Here is a 24304-nt window from a genome sequence, read left to right on the forward strand (position 1 = left end):
TTCCCACTGAAAATAGCTTGGGGCAGGGTCTTTAAGTTTCTTAGCCAAGAAGAAATAGCACAGAAATTGCCCCCACTCAGACTTGTAGTTGCCAGGATGGTCTTTCATGTTTTCAGCTGCCTCCTTCCCTCTCTCCCTCCCTTCCTCCCTCCCTCCTTCCCTTCCTTTCCTTCCTTCCTTCCTTCCTTCCTTCCTTCCTTCCTTCCTTCCTTCCTTCCATCTCTCTCTTGACATGTAAGGACATGCTATGACAATCTCTGCTGAGACAAAGGAAATCACAACTTTTCTTAAAATTTAAGCTACAGATAAATAATTTAAAAAAAATCAAAGGCTAGATGTTAATACTACCTGGCTAAGCATTCACAGGCAGGGAACTTTCAAATTTGTAAGTAAGTCTACTCTGAATTTTTTACTAGACAAAGACATACATCCAATAGCTTCAACTTTACAATTGAAACACATGAAACTTTCAAGATCCTCCTGAAATTGGCCCACACTTTATTTCTTCCTTCCCTCTTTCCTTCCTTCCCAGTATTTATTGAATGCCTAATATGTGCCTGGCACTATTCTAGACTATGGTGTTTTCACAGGTTATTGAACAACAACAAAACCTCTGTCCTCATAGAGTTTTCAGTCTACTGAGGACAGACAGACAATAAACATTTGTACTATTTGTACTATTTGTACAGATACTATTGTAAGGAAGGAGGGGGAGGAGGCTTATTGTATGGTTATGGAAGGCTTTTCTGATGACCTGATAAATAAGAAGAAATATCATGAAAAGAATCGGAGAAGACTAATGGCTATTGGCTGGAAAGTAGAGCTTTCAGGGTGGTGAGAAGAGCAAGTGCAGGAGGACAAAGGGGATTGTGGCAGGAGAGGAGATAAGAGAAAAGGAGACAAGGGGTCAGATTTGGTAAGGTTTGCCTTTATCACATGTCTTCCACCAGAGGTAATGGCTGGGGAGAGCTGGATCATTTACTTGAACAGATCCAATGCATTCTTCAAGGACAACGTGAAGTTGTGTTTCCTTCCTGCACTGTGCCCCTGATATCCAGATTCTCTTAAGTCTAAAATATGAACCATGCAAATTATTATCAACAATGTTCTTCATTTCATCACTTATGATTGCTTCCTCTGTTAGCGTCTTCAAATAGATCCCAAACAACTTAAGGATAGAAACCATGTAATTCATTTTCTCCATCCCTTACAGTGCATAGTATTGAGCTCATGGTAATTAAATAAAAACAATTGATAAAGTTATGTTAATTAAGAAAAAACAAAGAAATCCACAACTCAAAAATAAATTCAAGGAATTTTGAGAATGTTGCCATGAAAACAAAAACAAAAACAATAGCTTAGAGAAGAACTCAGTGTATAATACACATTATCTTCTGATTTGTCTGACGATTTATGTCATTGTCCATCCTAGTTTAGAGATTATCTCTGTATATTTGTACTCCTTCTTCTCGCCCTGCAGAAAATGGGGGCCCCATCTATGCAGCCTTTTTTTTTATAATAGTGCCACTACCCATTTCCCTTAATGTTTGCTTTCATTCATGAAATTTCTCTCTGAATTTTTATCTTCATTTCCCCAGCATATTTTTACCTAGCAGGGCATGCAGTCAACTCAGTGGAGTGGCAGATTATAAATATATCAGAGACATAAATGACAGGGTAAAAATCCACTAGGCCACTAGTTTTTTTTGAGCCATTTGCTTGAGATCACCTGGTTAAGAAGTGGTCATGGATGGACAGTAGTGATTGAACATTTTCATAAAAATTATTTCTCTGCGGTAAGATCTTTATAATTTTTAGACTAGAAATAATCTCTACACATTGTTTATCAGTTCTCTACAGAAGATGGTATAGGCCAACTAAGGAATAAATGTTGATGTGTTCCATGCTACATTGAACAAGCAAGAACATAAGATACCACTTGATGCCTTTCAAATCATTATTTTAGTAAAACATATCAATCTCAGGACATTGGGTGAGATCTCACAATTCCTCCAGTGCTAAATTGGAAACTGGTCAAACCCTTAAGAACCTGATGTTAAGAAGGAGCAAGATTGTGTTCTTCCATCCATAGATGACTCTTTCCCAAATTAGTCATGATTTTTCTTTCCTTTAAGCCATCATTTTGAGTATGCCTTAGTCATTGCCATGCTAAATAAAAGTGAGCGGAGGTGGCAACATGGCAGGAAATGACTCCTTATTAACATTCTTTTCTAATGTTCTTTCATAAAATGCTTTTTCTTTTCTTTTCTTTCTTTCTTTTTTTTTTTCTAATCTCTCTCAATTCTAGCCTGTGTGTCTATTTATCATTATTTCTTCCCTTGGGTCAAATGATGAGTCTTGGCACTTTATACTTGTAGGTACAAACTTCTTTTACTGTATTAATATCAAGCAAAATGATTTCTGCCCTTAAGGTTTTATCTTCTGCATTATTAGTAACACTAATCAATTGATCGCCTGTCCTTGCCTTCCCACCTTACCATTTTGTTCAAAACCCATCTAGCATTCATTGGTACTCATTTCCAACAAACAAATAAAAATTAATAGAATAATTGCTATTTATTGTGGCAAACAAAATATTAATTAAAAATTCTGAACAGTTTTTAGATTAGGTTAATAGCCAGCAAAATAACTCTGGTCTTGCCAAAGTTTCATAACATAATTGTTTCAGTTAAAGGAAATAATTCTTTCCAACCTTTTATACAGCATTAAGATGTTCCCCTGAATTATTTGAACATTGCTGTATTTCTAGCATAGGACTCGGTCCATTACTTGACATATTAAAGTGCTTAATAAATGTTTGAGTGACAGATTAGTGAAGTAATGATATGGCTGGATAAATGATATGTATAAAATAGTGTGCCATTTTACTTTCCTAGATCCTGGGTAACTGCCCATATTTCTAGTTGTTGAAAGATCTCTCCTAATCAAAATTATTCTCTACCACTGTCAATCTTTAGTTGGGGCTTCCTATTACCAAAAATAACTCAGTGCTCTAAGTATTTAGATATAACACATAGAGAAAAACCACTGGAATATTTGGTAAGGGACCTGTGACCCCTGGAGGCATTTTGTGTATGACTCTGATATGTGTTTCAATGATTCCTTATTCTACCTGGATGACCAAGGTGGCCTTCTGGGGGTCTGGTGGTGGTGAATTTTATTTTAAAAATTTATGGATTCATCAACCATGGCTTTTGCTAGACTATGGCTTTTTCCCCCCCTTTTTAACAGTGTTTTCAGGCTGGCACACGTCACAGTATAATAGCTGTGATATTGAGAAAAAAGATTGCTTACAACCATTTTCAACATACACTACACGTTCCCCCCCCTTTGGTTGACAAATTTCTCCTTTTTTTACTTTATAAAATCTCAAGAAATAAACTTTCACAAGTGTTTTATTCACAACCAAATTTTCCCTGTTATGTTAGAATGCGGTTGCATTTTTCAAAAGGCCAAAAAAAGAAAATAACCCACCATTATTCTAGGCCATTTTGCTAATACTTTTCCTTTATATTTCTTTTTGGTCTTTTTCAACTTGGTTTCCATGTATTTACTTTGACTTGTTTGAATTTCTACTAAAACCAAAGGGCAAAACCTACTAAAAACAAAGGACAAAATTGTTTTAATTAAAATCCAGACTCTGAATACAGTTACCCATATAGATGAATCATTTTTCCTTAAGTATTCTACTCGTCCATGAGGACAAAAACCACTTGATCATCTAAAAAACAGTAATATTATTTAGGAAATGAAAACTGGATTCTATACAGGCCCCCGTTAATTTTACTTCTTTTAGAATTTTAATAAATATTCATTTGCACATTGCTGGCAAAAATGAACTTCTCTAATAAGTTATTTCCCAAAATTTGCTCCTTGAAACACAAGTTTGGTGTTGCATGAGCCTAGGATCGCATAGCCAAATATATTTGGGAAATATAATATTGTTTTACACCATTGGGAAATTTGTTGCACACATCCTGGGTGAGTTGAAAAGTGGGCTTCATTTTTGCCAGCATTGAAGTCATTTGGACTTGGAGTGACTCCTTTTGAAGAGACAGGAACAAAAAGATCTTCAGATAGTCTGGACTTTGTACTTAGTATTTTCATCTTCGAGTTAATATTTACCACCATCCTTCTGTTTTGATACTTGTGACAGTCCTACATGCAGAGGCAGATGAACATTTTGTGGGGCTTGAAGTGTATACAATTTTGGAGTCCTTTGTGAGAAAAAGAATACAAATTTATTCTACTTTTACAAACATTATATAAACCTATGACAATGTGAACACACTTCTGGGGACCATCCCAGGGCCTTGGAAAGGCTATGCAAGCAAGGGGCCCTGAAATTTAAGCTTTGTGAGTTATGTGCTAAATCTGCAACATCCCACATGAAAAACAATATTATACTTTATAATATTGTTTCAGCCTCATTCTGTCCGGTCCTTCTGCCCACCTGACACACATCCTACATTTTCAGAGTTGACAGATTTAACAATAAAAATATGTGATACCCAGTTTGAATTTCAGATTAAGTATAATTTTTTTAGTATAAATAAATCTAAAATGTTGCATGTGACATACTTACACTAAGAAAATTGTTCATTGTTTATCTGAAATTAACTGATATCTTGTATTTTACCTGGCAACCTAAGCTTTCTAGTCAAAAGAGTTTACATTAGGACTTTTCGGAAAATGATACAGTCTTTCATACTCTATGACTTGGTTCAAGTTTCTTTGTGAAAAGGCCCTCACGGGATACCTGTTACAAATATAGATTCCTAAGCCCTCCCCCTTGTAAGTTTAACAAGCTTTCCAGGTGAGTCTTATCAACAGTCAAACTTGGCAAATATGGCCTAATTCAGATACTTTCTTTTCTTCAGCCTGAAGTGTTCTTGCCCATTCAAATCATCCAGATTTTCGGGCCTAGTGAAAAGAAGCTGTCTCTCATCATCACCTTCTTTCCTGGGCAGACTTAATCCAGCTACTCTCAGAATGCCTGCTGTTGTTTACATACTTCTATTGTAGCAGTTTGCAAAGTGAAATTGTGGTTTCCCACACCATTAGCAACAGCATCACCTGGGAACTTGTAAGAAACAAACTTTTGGACCTCATTCCAGACCTATTGAATCAGAACTCTGAAGGCGTGGCCTAGCAATTGGTGTTTAAACAAGCCTTTCAAGTGATTTTGATGTACCCTTAAATTTGAGAATAATTACTCTATGTTAACACCCAGTACTTTTGTTACAGTTAAATACAGCTGTCTTACCTCTAGTTTGCTAGTCTAAAGTCCTTAATGGGTAGCAGCTGCTTGGATTCCTCTTTGTATTCATTCTCAGGGCCTGGCACATGGAGAGTATTTAAAATTTTTGTTGAATGCAAGATTTGGTGAGTAATGAGTCAATGGATAATTATGTTTTTTTGTTTTGTTTTGTTTTCATTTTTCCCCCTTTTCAGTAAGCTGTCTAGTAAAAGCCATAACCCACAGTGTGTAACGTAAAACTAGGTGGGTGGTCAAGGCTCTCTGGGATCCGATTGTGTGGTATTGTGGCTCCAAGATCCAACTGTTTTTACGTTTTCTCAATCTATCATTTGCTTTTTTGTCCTTTATTATTTCAGTTGTTCTGTAAATTTTGGAGGAATACAAAGAGTTCATATGAATTACCATTTCTGGTCATTTTATAGATATATGCTAATGTTAAGAAGCATATATAAATATTTACATATATGTGTGAAATGTTTGATGGGACAACTATTCCATAGCAAAAGTACTGACTTAGAGACAGATCATCTACTGAATTATGCTATGTGTGTAATATTTGTGAAAATTTTGTCTTACGTACATATCCAACATTAACCAATGCTGATGGTTAAAAATTATAATATCTATCTTTATGACAAAATAAAGGTATATGCCTTACACAAGTCTATCTGAGCAGATGATGGAAGCCTGGTTCTCTAATTGTGGAAGGAATGGTGACCTTGTTTCTATGCACAAATCACCTGGAATGTTAAATTCCCTAAAGTATAAACAAACTTTAAGAATTATTTGTTAATTAAATTGATGTTTCCATCTGTAGATCAAGATATTGTTGTTGATTCTTCAGGAATGATAGATACGTATTGATAAATGTCATACACTTGAACATCCAGCAATCTAACATAGAGAAAAGCACATAAGATCAGAGATATACTTACTTATTTTTCTAAAATTTTTGTTCTTCCTCTTTGATGTACCTTTTATTTGCCGTACTTAAATTATGTCAATAAGGTGAATCAATTAAATCAATTTTTTTCCCAGGCTAGATATGTGGAAAACCAAACTGACCATTCTGTAAAGAGTGATTTTCTGATACTTTGTGGTAACAACTGCTAATTTTGCTTATAAAAACCACAGGAACATGATTCTTAAAATATGAATTAGAATATTAGAATGAATAAATCATGCAAAGAATGATGCCTGGTTATTCCAATACTCTATCAAACCTACTTAACATATTCGATTATGGGGTACCATTTGCTGATGTTTTGGAAACTCAAAAGTTCTTAAGCATCCAGGCTACATTATGGATATAGATTTGTGTGCCACGGAAGTAACTGAATTCTTTTTGTCTTTTTTTGTCTTCAGGGCTACAACCCTATCTCATGTCATTATTACCTTTTTTTCTTGGTGACTGTATCATCTTCCTAACCCTTTCTTTGGTCCAGGTTTCTCATCTCCAATCTATCCTCTATCATATCATTGTAGACTAATATTTCTAAATCCCACCTCTAATAATAAATAGGGTAATTCAAAAGTCCATCAAATTAAATATGAATTCTTCAGTATGACATTTGTGGGTTCCTCTACTAAACTTTCTGCTTATACAAACTCAAATCCTCTACTGGAAATATGGACTCAAAGTAAATCGAGTTCATTAATCCAGATACACAGTCTATGCTTTTGTTTCTTAATGACTTTGCCTAGCCTGTGCACACTTACATGAATGCCCAGGTCAAAAATCTAACTCCACCTTAAGTGCTATCTTAAATAGCATGTATTTCTGCCAGGTTTGGCTCTAGTGAAAATAATCTATCTGCCCTCTCAGTACTCTCTGTGGGATTCTTTACAAGCTGTTACTCGTATTTAGTCATGGATATCATAGATGCCTTTGTCTTGGGGCTTTTATGTCTTCACTCAATATAAAGGGTTTATCAGCATTTATTTGATTAAATTTGTTAACATGGTGGCCTAAGCCACCACATTTCAAATTTAGCCACACATTGAAATCACTAAGGGAATGTACAAAAATATTGAGACCTGAGTCCCACTGATAGAGATACTGATTTAATTTGCTTAGCAAGTAGTCTGTGCATTGAAATTAAAAAAAAAAAAAATCTCAAGGTCACTCTTATATGCAGCAAATTTGAGGACCAAAGGCTCTGCTAACTCTGGGATTACCCAAAATGTCATTTGGAATGTGTATGTTGGCCATAGTCTCCTATGGCTATTTGGTTGATAGATTTATGCCCATCTTAACTCTGTGAGCAGATGAACTCTTCAATTAGATCCAAAATGTGGCTTCCCCAGAACAATTCCAACCTTATCTTTAACTCTAAACAATATTATTAGGGAATGATTATTTCAGGTTTAAAAGTTAAAATATATTAATCCTACTTGCTAATTTTTTGGGAGCACCAATCATTATTATAATCAAGATATTAATTACAAAAAAAGAAAAGGTTAGTATATAAATTGATCAGTTTAAAATTATGTACACATATTACAATTTACTATCATCTCCAAAGTAGAAGTGAATCTTAAGCTTATGACTTAAAAATAGTTTTAAGCATTGTGACAAAGCATTGTCTTAAATTTTGCTTTTAGAAAAGGGCAGATGAGAGGAGAAAAATCTATGCAGTTGTTCTCATCACATAGAATTTGCATTTGTACAACTCTGTACAGGCATTTTCTTATGCCTGATTTAGGATGAAAAGATGATATACTGTACCAGGGGGACATAGTACATGTTTACAATATTTTCTTTCTTAAAATAATCTATAAGGCAGGGATAACAATATCTACCCTATAAGGCAGCTGTTTGGTCACTAAAACTAATAATTTTGACAGAGATTTTTAGTTTGAGTGTATTAGCTTGAGTTGTTTTTCTAGAAGGTTTGGATTCTTACTGATCCCTGTCCCTCTCTCATTCTTGCACATTGAAGGACATCAGGTGTTTCTGAGGTGAGCAGGTGGCCACAGGCATCTATGACAGAATATGGATGTTCCACTATCAGGAGAATCAAACTCATGCCCTAGACTGGCTCTTGCAAACACTATATTCTAAGCAATAAAGATTAGAAATGTAGATGCTGAATTTTCTGATCCTTGACTTTAACAGGCAAAACACAGAGAAGGGGGCTGTGGTGTTCATACTGTGTGAACCTTTCACTGCACTCAAACCCAAGAATATATCTCAAGACAAGCTTTCTATTCATGAACCCATTTCCAAATTCCATCCTGGTGATCCTTACTTCTAATAGTCACTGGATAGAATAACCACTCTCCTCTGGGTTCCAATGATCTTGTCTGCAGTAGTCTTCACCCAGACAACCTGCTTTGTGGTCTGTGTGTCCTTGTGTATTCCATATTCTCCCAGACTCTCTGTGCCTATCAGAATTTATCCAAGCATCAGTGTGAATTATTGCATGATGCCTTTCTTGAATATCCCAGGCAGAAGTCTCCTCAACATATTTTAGGTGCCTCAAAGGCAGGGGTATGGACATTGGTATTTTTCTCTGAGCCTAGCACAGAGATAGAGATAGGTAACTTCTAAGTATTTGCTGAATAAATGAATGTAATCCTAGGCAATCTAGAGGTGCTCCAGAAACCTATCAAGAGTAAAGCTTAATCCTAAAATACAACTGAATTTCTGGTTCTATTTCAAGAGTTAACAGCCAACATTAACTTTTGGAGATTTAGATATGTCAACATTTTTCTGACCCCTTTCAACATGTTTATTATAAAAAGACCCACAAAATAATTAAATGAGCTAAAACAACCAACCAACCAAACAAACAAACAAACAAATAAAACCAAGCCTTTTAGTTTAGTTGTTTGTTTTCCTCTTCAAAAGTTTTGCATTTGGAATGCCTGGGTGGGTCAGTCAGTTAAACATCTGACTCTTGATTTCAGGTCAGGTCATGACCTTAGGGTGGTGAGATCGAGCCCCACATAGGCTCTATCTCAGAGCAGAGTCTGCTTGAGATTCTCTCTCCCCCTGGCATTCCCCTCATTCATGCATGTATTGTCCCTCTCTCTAAAAAATAAATAAAATCCTTAAAAAATAGCTCTGATTTTTTTTACCTCTTTTTTTTTTTTTTAAATCATCACTGCCCTTTGGTATTTTTTCCATGTCAAATCACATTCCCTTTTGTTTCACTGTCTAGATGTTTTAGCCTTTCAGTTTATTGGAAAGGACAGTTAGCTTCAACATAGCTGATTTTTTTTTTTTTTTTTTGTATAAGGGGCCTTATTCCTGTGTAATTGGCTATAAAAAAGAATTCCAGAAAACAAAATAAAACAAAACAACAAGGAAAGCATCCAAATATAGGTCTCACTGATTGGGACTGTGAATAACTCATTTTTCATTAGGTCATAGGCAGACAAGTCAGAGGCAGGAGGCTTCCTTAATTTATTTCATTGAATAGCTACTGTGAGTGTCTGCTCAGCAGAAGGACCTATATTGTGTATTGTTTTCCATGTCAATTGCCATTATTAAAAGCAGTAGGAAATTCCAGCTTGCTGCCCACGTAAATAACAATGAGTAATACTTTTTCCAAACTTCAGTGCTTGTAAATATGTTCACCTGCCCAACTTAATTTTGCTAAGTTCTTATTTCACTCCTTTCTAGCCATACTCATTCTTACCTAGAGGAAAAATAGGTTTTAGTTACTCTAAAAAATTATTTTAAAAATGAGAAAGAGTGAACATATTTAAGCAAAGGAATAAAGCAAAATAAATTAATGACTGTAATGTTAAATTGAGATAGGAAAATGGCTATTGAGTGAACTCAAACATTTCTACACGAAATTCTGGGCACTTTTGTTTTTAAAAATATAAAAAGGTACATATAATAAAATTAGAGTTCTGTAATTGGTCATGCAAATAATGTCAATAATGAAGTAAGTCTGAAATGATAGGTTTCTAAAGTGGATTGTGGATTATTAAATTGTTTCAGCATAATTTTGGTATCAAGTTCACTTAAATCCCGGTTTATTATCTATGTATTCCTTGTAGTTGCACCACATTATCCATCAGAATACACAGCGAACTTGGGTATTCAAAGATTTAACATTCTTGGTTTTAATGACTTAAACGTGGTGCTGATAGCTCATGAATAATTTTGCTCAGACTTGGAACTGTATCACACGCATACACGATAGGGGATGTGCTTTGTGTGGGAGCCTGTGTGCTGCTTGAGAGACACCAACCTATTTATTATTGTCTTCATCCCTGTAGCTCTCACATGATAAGAAAATTGTTGGTTCAAGCACCTTTACAATTTATGTTCTTACAGTAATACAATATAATGCAGTGAGAAGTCTTAGGCAGAAATTTTTTTGAACTGATTATAAATTGCCTTAGACATGAATTAATTCATTTATTAGGGTTCTTAAAGGGCCATCTTCATATTGTAGTAACACATTACTAATTCATATGTTATAGATATTTGTGAACTTAGAGATTCAAAAAAATATGTTTAAGAAATGCCAAGGTATTTTGTATTTGCTTCAGAATGCCTTATCTTAACCATGTAGAAATAATGATATATATTATCATAATATTTTTAAAATGCATTTATTCATACATTTTTAAAGGATAAAATTTATAATTTTTAGAAGTTGTGATTCAATAAAAGACTAAAGAAGTATAGGTTTTTATGTTACAAGATGTAATGTGATGTCATGAGATATTAGGATTAAGGAGTTTGATGGTAGCCTAGAGGAATCTTTCCCTAAAGGATAGGAAGCCCAGAGGCACCTGGGTGGCTCAGTCAGTTAAGTGTCTGTCTTAGGCTCAGGTTAGCTCATGTCATGATCCTAGGGTCCTGGGATGGAGCCCCATATTGGGGTGCCTACTCAGCGGGGAGTCTGCTTCTCCCTCTCCATCTGCCACTCCTTCACTCATGCTCTCTCTCTCTGTCAAATAAATTATAAAATCTTTTTTAAAAAAGGATAGGAAGTGCAAATATCTCACTGATATTAGATGAAGAAGATGAAAAATTATAATATTCTGTAGAGCACCTAATATTAATAGGAAATTACAGTGAATCTATGAATAACCTAGTTTGCAGCATTTGGGATTGCAATCTAGAAGAACTAGCAGTTATCTGACCCCAGGAAGTAAAGAGTAACCACCAGTGTCACCTATCACTATTTTAATATGCTAGCTGTTCGTCATTATGACTAATGGACATAGATTTTTTGTTGTTGTTAAAATAAAAGGTCAACATAGCCAGAAGTACTGTAAGTAATTTTGCCTAGTGACATTATAGTAAGTATAACTGAGATGACATTTTTGTAAGCAGCTAAGAACTTTATTGTTATTTTTCTTAATGTTTTTACCTTTAGGCTTTAGATCATAGATTTATCAAACAACGTAATCCTGAGGAATTTAACTAAATTATTATATCTCCATGTATCCAAAGTATGAAAAGAATAATGAAATTAACAAGGAATTATTTGCAATGTAACTTTCCTTGACTAGCTTATGAGATTAATTATTAAATGTATTTTTACCTGTGCAAATCTATGGGAAATAATTTATTTCTTTACTTTTATTATAGTTAGAAAAGCCTAGTTTATAATTTTTCTTCACTTATAGAGACAAATTTGATAATGTACCAAATTCAGCTAATTTGGAAATTTCCGAGGGACTCCTGTAAGAACATTTGTTTCTTAGTAAGATCTAAAAGGGCACTCAGGCAGTTCCCTCCTTTGAAGACATATGAAAAAATAACTTTTTTAGGTAAATTTTTTTTTGATATTGACGTTTTTGTTCAAAATTCTTTTTCAAGCATTCTTCAATACATAGCTTTGGTGTTAGAGTGCAAGGTACCATATGACAAAGCAGAGAACTTTACGTGGTGTATTAGTGTATTTGCACTATTTTACAAGTGAGAAATGAGGCTGTTTTCATGAACAGATGTAGTAAGAAACTATGTCATAGAACATTAGAAAAGAGACTGTTCTTATAGGGAAAGACCTCTGAAAGTGCCCGTCTGCTATGAGATTTATTTTTATTTTTTAAAAGATTTATTTATTCATTTGAGAGAGAGAGAGCAAGCATATGTACAAGTGAGTGGGGGAAGGGGTAGAAAGGAGAGAGGATCCTCAAGCAGTTTCCCTGCTCAGCACAGAGTCCAACGTAGGGCTATGAAATTTGTATTGAGGACCTCTTGGGTGGCTCAGCAGTTGAGCATCTGCCTTCCCCTCCGGTTGTGATCCTGGAGTTCCCAGATTGGGTCCACATTGGGCTCCCTGCATGGAGCCTGCTTCTCCCTCTGCCTATGTCCCTGTCTCCCTCTCTCTGCGTCTCTCATGAATAAATAGATAAAATCTTAAAAAAAAAGAGAGATTTGTATTGATAAGACACCGGGTCTCATAATATCATACTTTTCATAGTTTCTCTTTGTTATGGAAATTAGCATTCTGTTTTGCCAGGAAAGCAATTGGACTTTTTGTTTTAGGAAAGAAAAGGAAATAAAGTGCTCAGCTTCTACTTTCATTTTTCGAGCTAGTCTATACATGGGCGAAGATTCTTTCTTCCGAGTAGTTTTCTTCTCACTGATTCTAACGTTTCCAAAAGTGACCTATGTTTCAGAATCCTAATTTAGGCAAAAATAATAGTGATGGTATCCAGTGGAAAAGAAGACCTAAGTAAAATGCCAGATACTATTAACTTTGTCTCTATTTGCTTAGGGTAAATGAACAAACAAATACATTCAATTTTCCCTCCATTGAGAAGAAGTGCACTTGAGTTTTTACTGAGTTACTCACAGATTATTTGATTGTGTACCTCCCTAGGTAGACCACTGCCTCAAAGTCAATGTCAGGGGATTCTCTTTCTGAACCAAGCTCCATGTTCTGGGATGTCTGTAGAGAGATAACCAAACAACAGCCCTGAGAGATTTCACATTGATGAACATTGCATTAACCAGAATGCACAAGTAGGACTGCATATGGGGTATTCCTTTTACATTTAGATGGTCTAAACTTAGAAAATGAAAGGACAAAAAAAAAAAAAAAAAAGAAAATGAAAGGGCATCAAGGAGATGTGAGAGATGTGAGAAGTAATATTGGTTTGTGGCTTTAATATATTGCCATTTAATCAAAGGTTGCATTCCATTTTGTCTTTAAATATTCTTATGAGGTAGCTTGGAGAGATCTCTGGCCTTTTCAAGCTGTGATAGATTTCCTATTTAAGAACAAGAAAATCTATTGCTGAAAAATATGCATAATTAACATGAAAGTATAATAAAGTTGCTGATTAAACTCTGCTAAAACTTTGGGATCATTGCATTGGTGAGGTTAGGGTCTAATTTATCAGTACTCAGTGGTTGTATGAGAAGATGTCAGAATTTCCCGATTCTACCTCAAAATAGATGCTGTGCATTGCATCTGGGCATGACAGAATATGACAGTTTGGTCTTTTTCTAGCTCTTTCACTGTGGCCACCAAATACCTGGTGAATTAGCCAAGTAGAATGATGGAAGGTATTTTAGTTTCCAGGTGGAGATTCTACTAACCATCTTACATTAGATAATTTAAATGCTCCCCACAACATAGCATAGGCTGCCTTTGCCCAAAACCAAGTTAATAAATCTATACAAGACTGGAAAGCAACACACTCATAATAAACTCTGTATCTTATCCATGGTAGGCTCTCCTAGTTACTCCCAGAGTTTTTATTTCTCCTCTTATCTGACAGAGCCCTGTGGGTAATGGGGTTGTTCTAATAACTATGGAAACAGGGAAACCATACCATTCTGCTATCTGGCCATGACATAAGCCATGTGAGAAACCAGAGCACAGCTACAAGTAACTTCTAAAAACCCTAATTGGAATAAATACAGTCATGTGACATGGAACAGGAATCCTATGCCCTGGGGAAGATGCTCTCACTCCTCTGTTTCTAAAGTTTCTTTCTGATTTGTAAGGCTTCATAATTAGCATGACCCTTGAACACTATCTTAAGGAAAACTTCAGCTGGGAAAAATAGTAGGGACTGACTTTCTATAATTTATAAAAGTGCAAAATTAGCCATGATTTTTTAAATAAATATTTTAATATATAATATTTTAATAAATATTATATTAAAAATATCTACCTTATAGAAGTTCTCAGTTTAGGATATAAGTTCATTTAATTTTGATAACATCTTTAAAGGTGCAGAAGAGATATAATTATCCACAGACTAGTCATCTGTACTATTCTAGTATATGGTTTTTGACCGTATATATTTCTGTCTTTAAATAGTTTTCCATTTTATAAAAAAAGTAAGTGACTTCTCTAGGAGTAACAGAGAGGTCCACATTAAGTACAGAGAAAACATCAAAAATTATTTGTTATGTTTCAAAGATGCACAAAATCAAAGAATGCCAGCAGCCATCTCTGGGAATGAATAATGCCTATCTGGGTACTTACTTGAAGCTTCTTTTCAAGGAGTCTCCCTAGTACTCCACTTTTTCCCACCGAACAATTTATGGCTCTGGTTCATGCATGGAAATTCAGGAGCACTTCCTTGCAAAGATCAGGTTATGAATTTGACAAATGAGAAGACAATCTTCAAGTGAAATATATTTGCATATGATCAATTTTACTAGCAGTTTTAGAATCTGTAGTGTTGAGGCACCATGCAATTCTCTGTGCTATATCCTAAATTCTAAAATATGTGAAATTTCCCCACCTATTCTATCACATCTACTTATAGACACCTTGATTTCTAGGCATGTGGGCTCATTTCTCAGGATTCCTTCAAACTTATTTCAAATGTTACCTGACCCAACTACACAAAACTTTAAACAGAGCACCACCTCTTCCCCTTCTAACTAAAACATGATGGTGGGCTTGACCTTCCCATTTAGTTTAGAAATCAAAGAAATTTCCTGCTATTAAACCTACAGATAGTTCTTCCCATGGTAGACCTGATGCACAGAGTCTTTGTTACTTTCATTTATGATCTTGCAGCTTTCATTTGGATAAATACATTTAGAATCATGATTTTGAAGACAGTCTAGTAAGAAAAAAATTAGCTCATTTCCCCTATACAATATATTGGCAGATCATTGCTTAAAAGGGTTGTTGTAAATCCCTGTACTCCAGTGATGATGCTGAATCTTCTTTTCAATTTAAATGGGGAGATTCCAAGGGCATATCAATTCAGCTATAGACAGGTTTTGAGTCAATGTCATAAAATTTGTCACAGAATTATTTTGTAACACACAGAAAGACATAATTTTTGTTTCTTTGTTTTGTTTTTGAAGGGAATAAAAGTGCTTCTTTTGGAAAAAAAATGACAGTTTTCGGGTTCACATTTGAAAGGATTATCAATACCATTGGCAGAAACCTAAAGAACAGAGAGATCCCTCTAGAAAGAGTTTGAGCAAAATCATTGAGTTCTCCAACTCACAGTCGAAAAGATCTAAATTCCAGTCTCAAGGTGTTGTATTTTTCTGGTTCACCATGAGATCAGCAAACATAAGACATTAAAGTATGAGTAATTACTGAGTAACACAGAATCTGCTATGTCGTTTACCTGGAAGCCAGATTTTGCCTCTAGGATTTTCCAGAGGACATTCTAGAAGAGGTTGCTACCATTGACACCCAGGAAAGGCAATTTTTAAATTGTTCCCCTTAGGATGAAACTTTCTGTGAACTTTAGGCCTTTGGGACAAAACCTACAAGGCATTTATGAATAGCTGATATGAGAATTTTAATAAAAGTTGCAATAATCATGAAAATAGTGTTTTTAAAAATCTATGTACTATTAGTAACAATGCATGCATAGTGCCAGGCATTCATAACTATTTGGTTATAAAAATATGTGACTGTAATTATGGTACTTACAGTCAACTTATAAAAATACATGTAATTCTGAATGGCAATAGTTAATCCCTAGCTCTAACCATGAACCTGGAAGGATTAGAGGATTATTATGGGAAAGTGCATGGGTAATTACAAAATGGACAAAGCTCTCACCCTCTCGAATTCAACATTCAAGAATGGCTATTCTAGTATTGTAGGAGCTTCATTTGTCCGAATTCTTCTACCCTCACAAGGTAAAACCCAAATTATGTGGAAATAAATAGGGACCAAATGGGAAAGGAACACATGATACAACCTTGGTGAAGAATGATTCTTTCCTAGAATATTCATGCACAACTGTCAGAGAGGTTCACTTCCCATGGAAAAATACAAGGGATTATACTTAAGCATACCTTTCATTAAAAATGTTAGGCATGGGGGTTAACCAAATCTTTCCATAATTTAGGTGAGTACCTTTTTGGAGCTTATTAACCATCGTGGAGAATGGAGTTCTTATGCCACTTTCTACTTCAAATTTATATTCTGATGGAAGAAAACAAATCCACATTGCAGTTTAAATTCAGAAAAGGTGTTTTTTTTTTTTTACAAACTTTTAAAATCTCTCGCTTTAAGAGAAAAACACATTTCAGCAAAATACAATATTCTACATATATGAGATACTTCCCATGGGTTCTTTTCTTCCAGGAGTTGATCGGTCATCTTCCAGCAGTAGGTATGTTCTCAATTTGAACACCATCATATTTCACAAACGGACAAAATTATGGCAGTAAACTTGAAAAAGTAGGGAGAGTTGCACATAAGCTACCAGAAAAGGCAGAGGTTGGGCATTACCTGCAAATCATGATCTCATATGTTAAAATGTATCTTGGCATTCAGTAATTGGAATTTTTGGAAATATCTGTTGCACAGTGAGGTTGGGAGGTCAGATGATGCTCATTTAGATTCCTTACAGGCTTAAATTATTTCCTGAGACTGAGCAGGGGCATTTTGGGTGATAGATTAACTATTCCAGAACAAGAAATTCCATTTCAATAAATTATTGCTCCAGTTCACTAAAGAGTACCATGGTGTCCTGGAAAAGAACTTCCTTCCAAAATTCCACCCCTCCAGTCACTCGAACAATGGGAAATTCACATTTACCATACTCACTTTGATCCTTGAAGTCATAAGCAAAAAAAGAACTGTTTTCCCTCATCCAGAGACTGTCTAGATGGAGATATGATATTGGAACTTCCCTGGTGGTTTGGCAAACTATGCCACCATCCTCATATGCATTTGGCAACTGGCATGCTTGATTCTTTCTTTATAAATCAGCCTGCCAATCTTCCTTGAGTATGGCATTGTCTAAATTAATCAAGAAATAAATGACCCTAATAGGCAAGCTTTTTATAGCTTGGTAAATGAATGGAGAATGACATACCTCAGGAAGAAATGGAGTAATAGTTAATAAAATGTCTCAGCTGATTATGGCCATCTTTTGAAAGGGATGAAAGGCAAATCTTCACAAGTGGTGAGTAAACTATGAAAGAAGAATCCTCCTCCCTCTCCCCAAAACCCAACTCTCCAGAAATTTCTACTTCAGATATGAGATCATGGTCTGCAGGTCTACTAGTGTCAAATACCATTTCATTCTAGCAGAGCCATTCAGGAGGCAAAAGGCTAGGGTTATCTGTGACATGAACTTAACAAATGATGTGAGAACAATAACTATGCTTATCGCAATTGTTTTCCATACTCGATCTATTGATACTCTGCCCACATGAATGCAATTGAGAAGACATGAATCATTCTAATAGAAACTCAGTAACCTCAAGGTAGGACAAAGCAAACTTCATTTACTAAAATAAAATTTGGTTAAATGGTTTTCATTTTAGGGGCAGTTCTTTCCCTTAATATCCTGATAAACTCCTTATTCAGAAAGTACATTTGTTTTGTCATTTTGTTACTTCATTAATCTATTGACTTCATTTCCAAAGACTGCAATCAGAATTAAATGGTCTGTATCTCTTTTCTGAACCTAACTGAGTCCAGGAAGTTTTTCCTTTTCTTCCCCCACTCCTCAGATTTTAATATTTTAGATTCAATTAAAATATACAACCAAAGTTGATGGGAAACAGTAGCTCTCTTCCAGGTAAGAGAGGTTACTAAAAGATTTTATAGTCACTGGACATTTGTTCAGTCCTACCTGAAAATTAACTTATTTTACTGCTTGGCATGGAAAAAGGCATTTTCTAGTAATTTTCTGTGACAGGAAGCACAGCATTAATATTAATCCATGTAAGCACCCAACAGACTAAATCTGTCTGCTGGGGAGCAGTTTGACATGTTAACTCAATGAAAACATTTACTTCGGTACTTTTTAGGAGAGAATTCAGCAGCAGTTACAGTTAATATGCCACCTTGGAGAGCTACGAACACCCTACGTGATGGCCAACCGAGGAACACTTTCCAGGTCACAAGAACAATGATATTGCAAGAAGCTACAAAACAATATTGCAGTAGTTATAGTAACCACTACTATAGTGATCATGGCCTGATCAATGTGCCAAATATTAATGCAAGGAGCACACTAGACTTTATAGGATTAGGATATTTTCCTTATGCTAAGAACCAGTTGGTGGTGCATGATGACTGGTGATGATACATTTATTCTGTTTCATTCTATGACGCCTCCTAGTTAGATCTCCTTTCTCCTACATTAATTATCTGTATTCCATGGCAGTATATTTTCATCATCTAAAATGAGAGCACTATAACTATGGTATTTCCCAGCTGTCTTTCACACACACACACACACACACACACACGTACACACATGCACGATTACACACATGTATGGACAATATGTATAAAATGCTCATTTTCAGTGGGTAAGCTCTCTGAAGGCAGCCAAATCAGCCTTCCCAAATATAGAGAATCATTCAATGCCGATGAAAAGCCTTATCAACTATTTAGCTCCAACATGAAATTTTAACACTTGTCCATGCGGTGATTGATTTAAATGCCTTTTGTGTTTTTTTACTAAAGTCATCCAAAGCTGGAATCTCAAAGACTGACATCATATGTAGAATTGAATAGGCTCACATCTGTTTTTCTTCTTTTCACACAGTTAACTAAAACCCTTGCTGTTGAAACATGAGTTGACTTTGAATTGCCATTAATGCGTCTATATTTGGCTAAGGCTGATTTGACTTTTTAGAGAAAGGCCAGCCCATCTGCAAATGGACACTTTCTTCCACGCAAACATCAATGTACACTAAAGACAAGTCTAGGTATATGTATATATGGCATATATACATATATATGTACATGTAAAATGGATTGGGAAGTCCTTTGGTTTAGACGGGATTAAATATGTACTTCCCAAGTGCATAGGTTTCCTTTGACCAACCTGTTCAAAACACAAATAAGAGAAGTGCCATGGCAATTTTGACATTTCCTATCATCTTCCCTATTTAGAGGCCTCCTTTCCTCTCCTCTCCTTTTTTCTTAAGCATTCTATTTTTGAAAGCAATTAGAGCTTTTGGCCTTCTTACACCCCATTGGTTTGTCCATTCCTTGGAAGAGCTCCAAGATCACATCCACAAACTTATCTTTAGTGGAGAACAAGGTCGCAAAGAACATTTCCCTCTTCCTTGCTTCTGTCTTCCCCCCAAGAAGTGGACACCTTGATGTGTCATGAACAATTCACTCTTGATCTGACTTTCCTTGTTACCCCTGGCCAGCCCAAGCAGCTGAGGTCTGAGCTTTACTCTCCCTGCATCATTGTGCAATACTGGAAAAGAAAAAAAATCCATTTGTCTACACCCTTCAGACTGTGGTGACATGATCAGGGTTCTCTTGAATTTCTATGCATTCAATTTCCTCTCTCTCCTTTCGTTTGGCGCGTTTCTTTTTCTTGTGGTGCTTTTTGGAAGGGGGGAAAAAGGTTAGGAACACAGGTAAGATAACAAAACAGTGCAGAAGTGTGCAACCCCCAGTGAGCAGCAAGCATTTGAACAGTGTGAAGGTCAGGTTCGAAGGCACAAATAGGAGGGGGACCAACCCAATAAGAAAAGAAGTAACATTTTGCAAAATGGCTGTCCCATGCTCTTGTAGGGAGCTTTTTATACATTGTGTTCGGGTGTGCTCAGTTGCTAATACAAATGTGTAAAGCAGTGGTGCACAGTGGTCAATGGCAAAATTTAAAGTGTAGATAAGGCACAAGATAGAAATGCAATCCATGTCGACGTTCCATAATGTCATTAAGCCCAGAACGCCCAGCTCAATTGAGGTGACGCTAAGAATTAGCCAGAAGTTTCCCAGAGGGTGGATCACTAGGAAAAAAGTCAGGATTAACACCAGGAGAACACCAAAGCCTGCAATCAGAACAGGCACTGTGACAGACAAGCCATAGTGATCCATGAACACAAAGGAGGGGTTGAACACGATGAATCGGATGCTCTTTGATAGGGACAGGGGCCTCAATTTTTCCAACACTTCTATGACTTCCTTCTGCTTGTCTCTGCTAGTCCTGGCCACCAGATACAAGCGAGAAGCAATAATGTTGTTTTCATCCCCTGCCTTGGAGAAGATGATATCGTTTCGAAAATGCTGGAATTCTGGCTTTTTTAAAAATGAACTTTGTAGGACACTGATAAAGTCACTCTTGTTATTGGCACTGATGTTGCTAACTTTCAGGAACTGGTAATACTGCTCCACCCATGACACTGCAGTGAACCCACTACAGAGTCTCCGCAGATCCTCCTGGACGCTGCTGTTCCAGTACTCCAGGGGCTCGTAGATGTAGAATCCTATCACTGGGCTGTAGTTGCTGAAATATTTCTGCTGAACCATGGCATAGGAAACGCTCGGGGAATCACTGGCTAGTAGATTGATGATGTTGGCTCTGTCACTGATCTGCAAGCACCCCATGAAGGAGAAGGAGGCATATATGAGATAGAGGATGACAACAAATGGCTTCACGTAGATATTGGTAATCCATTCATTGTAATGTTCGCGGAGGAAGTGCTGAATGAAATGGTGCTGGTAGGGGTTCGTCTCATGATGGGATGTCTGTTGATGCCCATCACTCATCACTGTCTGGAACCACACTGGTTTGCGGTCCAGGTATTCTGCAGAGGGGATCTTACAGCAAAAGATGCTATGGTAGCGGTTTTGCTCGAGTTGGCCAGCAAAGACCAGACAGGAGCCAAAGAATGAGAAAATGTAGAAGTAGTTCAACAGAATGGAGACACACATGTTCTGACAGAAGACCTTCACAGCCTCTATGTTTGTGAATGGGCTGGCACCCATGCCAAAGGTAATGAAGTACAAGGAGCTGGTCATGGTATAGGTGACCATCACATCAGAATAGGCATCTGCCACCCTGTCTTTGAAGGGCAAATTCTCTCTTGTTCTCCGCCATCCAGACAGAAGCTCAAATACTCCTTTAGTTCCATGACCTAGTTTTTTAAAAAAAGAAAAAGAATAATTGTTTTTATTTCCTCCTATGGTTCAAGTGAGTTCTTTATAGATTATCTATGCTAAGCAGTGCTTTAAACTCCAGTCTGCAAAATGCTATGATCCTCCTACCAGGGTCTCAAAATTTGAGTTACGCAACGGGATATATTTAGTTCCTGTGCCCACTTCGGCAAAGTCCAAATTCATTGGTATTCTGGGTAAAACAAAACATGTGTTATCTGTCTTATTGATTCAACAAGTCATAAGTGCAATTAACATTATTATGTTATTTTCTCACCCTGCCCACATGTTGTCTCCCTAAATGAGTCACGAATCCCGAATGGCAGGGGGTGTCATTCATGCATCTCCAAATGCCCCTCGACACCAATTGAATGCCTGATCAACTGATGCATTGACTGATAATCCCTAACCTCCATTTGAAGCTGACTTACATACTGCTTTAGGAAATCATAAGATGATTTTAAACACTTAAAAATCACTTTACATTGATTTTACAATGTTCATAATCTGCTTGGTGGCCAAATGGCTTAGAAACAAATTCCTATAGATTTGATTAATTAACATTAGATGTGAATTGAAAAAAAACCTGCCAGGTCACATAAAAGACAGGGCAAAACCTTCAGGGTGACAGATCACAGCAAGCATTTCCTTTGGGCTCCTCACAGAGCTTTTATTCATGCAGTATGGATGCTAACAGTTGCTTCATTAAAGTGGATGGGGAATGCTTCTTTTTGATCAACTTCTGTGCACTCTTTAATAAGGGTAAAGAAGAAAAAGCTTCATTCAACAAATATTACTTGAGCACTTGCTATGTACCAAATACAGTTAGATACTGAACTGTTCCCCCGCCTCCCACCATGCCCCCTCCCTCCAGGAACTTAACAGCTCTTAAGATAGTACCACTTGCTTCCTTATCAGCAAAAGTTGAAAGCCACTGGGAAAGTAAAGATATCATACCATACCTTCAATTCCCTTGTTTTTACTTCCCTGAATTAGTTCTGTCAATTACCAGCCACAATATATCAATTGGTAACTTTCTGAGTGAGTGAAAATTTCAAAGATCACTCTTGCCCTTGTCGGCAAAATGATACTACACACAAACCTTTTCTATGAATGGATACAAGCTGTGTTTGGGCTCTTCTCCAAGAAATCCATTAGACAAAAATGTGGCTTGAAGGCATAAAATGACCTAGTTCAAGAAAACTCGGAAAATGGACATTATGCGGCACCTGGATATTGTAGCATTTCACTTAGTAATGCTTTAACAAACATGATGGATGGAGTCTTACTATAACTACTGATCTTGTGTTGTTGATAGGGTTGCTAATAAGCCTACATAATTTTTCCCATTCTTTGTTACTTTTATTTGGGACTGCGATGGCACAATTAAAAATTATTTCTCAGCTTACCTTTCAACCAGAGGTGGCTTATGTGACATATTTCTGGGTAATGTAACTGATGGTCACCTTAAGATGGTTATTAGAAAACCAGAAGGAGCTTTTGCCCTAAATGGCATCATGGAGCCACCAATAAGAGCCACAGTCTACCATCTTCTCTAAGTCTCTTTAGGGAGAGTCAAATCTCCATTTGTCTAAGCCACTGGAAGTACAGTTATTACATGCAGCTGCATCTATTCCTAACCAACAAAGTTTTTTGGGTAAGTTAACAATTCTGAAACGTGTTTTATGAGCATCTAAGAATTCTTGCTTTATAGTTAGACTATAGTATTTATGGGTTTAAATATGCCTAACACTAATATTTGATTTTAAAGATACATGGTTACACCTATATTGCGAATTTTTATTAATCATTAATTGTTATTGCATTGGAGTTCTTCTTATCCTAATTATAAAGCCTATTATCCTCCAAAGTTCTCTCTTGAGTTCTCAGTCAGAAAAGATAAGTTTATCCTAGCAAGTAGAAAGGTTAGGCAAATTGCATTTAGGTATAAGATAAGTTTTTGTTTGTTTTTATTTTTTTTTGCAGATTTTTTTGGAAGCAATGATCTATTCCTTCTTGGATTTAATTACTGGCCCAACATATATGTAAGTTAAGTCTAATGATTTTTTAAGTCTACTGATTCTTATCATTAATTCTTTATTTCTGTCTTCTGCAAGATTCCTTGACCAAAAAGAATACTTGTTATTTCATTCTCTTGATAAATATGTAATATTAGGATATTAGCTGAAGCAATTAAAATAATTCCTTAATTAGAGCTCTTCTCTTCTGAAATGAGGACTCTTGCTATCTTTGTAGTCATAAGGAGGGAAAAGGCTACATGGGGCTGAAGCTAAATTTGGCTTCCTTTGCTAATGGTCACTTTTATGGAATATTAGGTACACTATGTAGGTCAGATTGTTGCTTTATATAGTACAAAGGTCTGTACGTGTGGGAAGATGATGCTAAATCGTTTTAGGTTAAGTAACCACTCTAAGTGTGATAAAGACTGAAAACAAAATTTCCAAACTTTGGAGAGGGCATATTTTATCCCATTCATAGGTTTAGATATTTTACAGGCCATTCCTACTGATACTCATTTGATTCTCACTGTAATCTGGCCATTTCCTAGCAGTTCAGATCTATTACCTGCTTCAGCCATGGTAGCCTTTGTTCTCCCTGTGAACCCGTCCATGATCAATCCTATCTTCTTAGTTTTATTCATGCTATTTTCTCTGCCTTACAATACCTTCTCCTCATTGCTGGTCATATGGAAATTCTGTCCATCGGTCTGCTA

At 36.2% G+C, this 24304-nt stretch overlaps 1 protein-coding gene across 5 annotated transcripts in view; it reads right to left on the reverse strand.

Moving 5' to 3' along the window:
* PTCHD4 (patched domain containing 4) overlaps positions 1 to 24304 on the reverse strand; it is a 214925-nt gene that overhangs the window by 21303 nt on the left and 169318 nt on the right. For 4 of the 5 annotated variants that reach the window (XM_072733658.1, XM_072733656.1, XM_072733657.1 and 1 more), the window contains one exon: positions 16299 to 21551. The exons of the other annotated variant lie outside the window; for it this stretch is intronic. In XM_072733658.1, coding sequence (XP_072589759.1) covers positions 19918 to 21551 — 1634 coding nt within the window. In that variant the 3' untranslated portion in view covers positions 16299 to 19917. Of the gene's footprint in view, positions 1 to 16298; positions 21552 to 24304 lie in introns of those variants that run through there. 5 annotated transcript variants of the gene reach the window in all.

This window comes from Vulpes vulpes, chromosome 1 (genome assembly GCF_048418805.1).
Source record: "Vulpes vulpes isolate BD-2025 chromosome 1, VulVul3, whole genome shotgun sequence".
Taxonomy (NCBI): Eukaryota; Metazoa; Chordata; class Mammalia; order Carnivora; family Canidae; genus Vulpes; species Vulpes vulpes.